The sequence below is a fragment of the Semicossyphus pulcher genome, unplaced genomic scaffold (assembly GCF_022749685.1).
Source record: "Semicossyphus pulcher isolate SPU_LCO1_2020_fin unplaced genomic scaffold, fSemPul1.0.p SCAF_5, whole genome shotgun sequence".
Lineage (NCBI taxonomy): Eukaryota > Metazoa > Chordata > Actinopteri > Labriformes > Labridae > Semicossyphus > Semicossyphus pulcher.
Window position 1 is genome coordinate 23,406,348 of NW_027211726.1, and position 3,295 is coordinate 23,409,642.

At 48.6% G+C, this 3,295-nt stretch overlaps 1 protein-coding gene across 1 annotated transcript; it reads right to left on the bottom strand.

The window, feature by feature from the left end:
* Positions 1–455: 455 nt before the first annotated feature.
* sox4a (SRY-box transcription factor 4a) lies at positions 456–3,054 on the bottom strand. Its single transcript, XM_069681539.1, has one exon. The coding sequence runs from the start codon at positions 2,637–2,639 to the stop codon at positions 1,527–1,529; it is 1,113 nt and encodes a 370-aa protein (XP_069537640.1). The 5' UTR covers positions 2,640–3,054; the 3' UTR covers positions 456–1,526.
* Positions 3,055–3,295: the final 241 nt, after the last annotated feature.

Sequence of the window (3,295 nt, forward strand, 5' to 3'; positions counted from 1 at the left end):
CCATGCCATAATATAGGAAAACAATTAGCCTGCTATACTGAGCCAACAGGTACAGAAAGGTTAAATACTATTTTTTTGATGCAGGTTGCGCAATAACAGATGAAGCACTTCATACACCTCCTTCCCTCCAAAGTCTAGGCAAAGTGGAATGAGTGTGAAATTCCATCCAGTGGTTCAAATAAAACTTATCTTAATAAAAATAAAAATAAAAATAAAAAGCACATAGAGGTATTAGCTCTATCCCAACAGTGACTCTCTGGCATCTTACACTCATATATCTTAGTTTTATGTTTACTGGAAAAGGCTACCACTCAAACTGGGAGCCTCAGTTACGCTTTTATTACTTGGCTGGTGAAACTGGAGTCACTGTGCCATTAAGAAGCATGTGGGTAAATACTGTAAACACTGTGTGAGGTCAGATTGTGCCAAACACCCCCTCCCTCCCTCCCTCCCTCTGCACGTCACAACACGAATGTAGATCCAAACAACAATGTTGTAGGCTACCCACTCGTCAGAAACCCCCTTTCTATAGATTTTATACAAAAATACAAGTAGAAAATCATGACACACTCAAATCTCCTTAAAAGTGAGAAACTTCAGACACTTTAAATAAGATACACTTCTAGCCCTTCCGCGTTGGATACAGACAGGTGTATGTGCACAAACACAAACGACACCTGTACGAGGACAATACTTCTATGTATAAAAAAAGTTTGGCCGTTATAAATACATCAATATAAAAAACGTCATTTGACACAGAGGAACTACAAAGTTGAAGTACTAGGCAGAAAGGATGCGCGTCGGGGAACATTGGTCCTGAATTGTGCACTGAGTTTTTAAAAGGTTCAGAAAAGGGTTTCTGAAGTTTTCAGTCAGTCTTTGATTTAAGTCCTGCCGTTGAAAGAGAAGCTGGTGATAGTGAATTGTGTGCTATGGTCACACAAATTGCGTAATTACGCAATATGAACATTTTACGCATTTAACAGCAACAAAATCCTCCTCATCTTGGAGGGCATGCGTGTTGATATCGAAACTGTTAAGAGTTTGGAGAGAAAAAAACTACACCTGAATGTCAACTTGACGGTCATAATGAAATTAATACCTTAAACAAAACCCAACATGACGAGCTGTCCAGTAAATGCCCTTCCCCCCTTACCTAAGGGAACATTTCGATACAAAGTTCAGTCTCAGTCCTCATCCTTAGCGGATTGAATTGATCATCTGAGCTGAAGTCAGTGTGTTTCACTGCTCTCTGCTTACATTCACTCCTCCTCCGTGTCCATGCAAACTAAGCATTTCCCCCGTCTGCGCGTTCCCGTCAAGTGCACCGAGCGCTGTCAAAGTCTGTGAGCAGCGCGTACCTGGGCTTCAACGCGCACACAGGCCACCTTTTCTTTCCTGTTTTCACACTCCTTTCGATGGAAATTTTGGCGGAAATATTGTGGTCTGGACGTACACGCCGGTCAGGGGGGTTTACAGTTCAAATAGTGGGGGGACGTCACGGTTCGTCTACACCGCGGTCCTATTCAGTAGGTAAACACCAGGTTAGAGATGGTGGACTCCAGCCAGTCTCCTGAGATCATTTCGCTGACCTCCGGGGTGCAGTAGTCAGGGAAGTCGAAGTGAGATCCAGCACCACACTCCCCGAAGCTCCAGTCCAAGTCCCGGTCCAGCTCTGAGTCAGAAAAGCCCATGCCGCCCAGGGACATGCTTTCATACCCGGGGCTCGGGTTCAGGTCCACTCGCTCGTCTTCAAACTCTTCGTCTGATGATGAGGACGAGACAGATGAGGAAGAGTGAGAGGCTGACGGTGTTGGGGAGGAGGCTCGGGCGTACCTGAGGCGCGCAGTATGGGATGACTCGCTGACCGTCGGGCTCTGCTCCTCGTAAAGACTGAGCGGGTCACTGGACTCCGCCGAGCTGCTAAGGGTGGGACTGGCTGGGACTCCCACTGAGGGAGGCCCGCTCTCCAGGCTGCCTGCCCCGCCAAACATGTGGCCACGCTTTGCCTCTCCAGTGCGCTTCTCCGGGATCTGTCTGGCTCCAGACACTGACCTGGATTTGAAGAGCGCCTGGTGGTCACCGGGAGAGACATAGTCCTGCCCCGAAGAACTCTTCATGCCTCCCTGTTTATGCGTCCTGCTCCCTCCTTTGGACGCGGGGCTTCTTTTCACACTGGCTTTGGCGCTGCGCTCCCCGCTCTTCTCACAGCGGTCTGCCTTACTCGGTCCGCTTCCTGACTTGACTTTCTTCCTGGGCCGGTACTTGTAATCTGGGTAGTCGGCCATATGTTTGAGTCTTAGCCGCTCCGCTTCGCGAATGAACGGGATCTTGTCTGTGTCTTTCAGCAGCTTCCAGCGCTTCCCCAGTCTCTTGGAGATCTCCGCGTTGTGCATGTCCGGCGACTGCTCCATAATCTTCCTCCTCTCTATCTGTGACCAGACCATGAATGCGTTCATTGGTCTTTTGATGTGCCCCGTTGGAGTTTTGCACCACGCCAAGTCGCTCCGCTCTCCGGATGAGGGGGACGCGGGGATCGGAGACGCATCCATCTCCAAGTCCATTTCTCCTGTGTCCGTGGAGTCCCCGCCGGGGGAATGAGCGTGGGCGCTCTCTGTCTGGCTCATGTGCTGCACCATCCTTTCCTCCCAGTGTCTGGTGAACACTGCTCAGAGCAGTGCTTCAACAAAGTTCAAGAGCGTAAAAAATGCCTGTTATGCTTAAAAAAATATTCCTCACTTTTTCTTATTTCAGTAACCTTTAAGTCAGCCACCAAGTCTGTTCCTTACAGTTCAGCCCGTTTTTTGAGACGCCTGGTCTCTCAACTTTTACAAGTGCGCTTCACGGAAACAAAAAAGATCCCGAAACAACTAAACAGCAACTTTCAACTGCCAGTTCTACTGAAAATTCGCCCTGCAACGTTCAAAACACGCTGCTGAGGGCAACGGCAGTGCAAGTCCCTTATGTGAACCTGGCTGTCTGTAGCGCAACTTGTCTGTGCGGTTGAGGAACCATGTGGTTGAATGGAGCGGCTGCGCTTTCTCATAGTCTCCCTGTTTCCTGCGCACTCTGTAATATTACTGTAAACACAACAACGGGAACCTCGCTTTTTTATACCCTCATCGCGAGATAAAAAAGCCAATAGGCGTCTGTCTCCATCCTGGTTTTTCAGTCAGACCACGCCCCTGGCCTCCCATTGGCTGAATAAAAAAATCGGGTAATAATAATAATAATGTGCAATGAGGATCGGTGTGTCTGACCTCATTCCTGTCAGACTCCACTGGAAGAAAGGCGA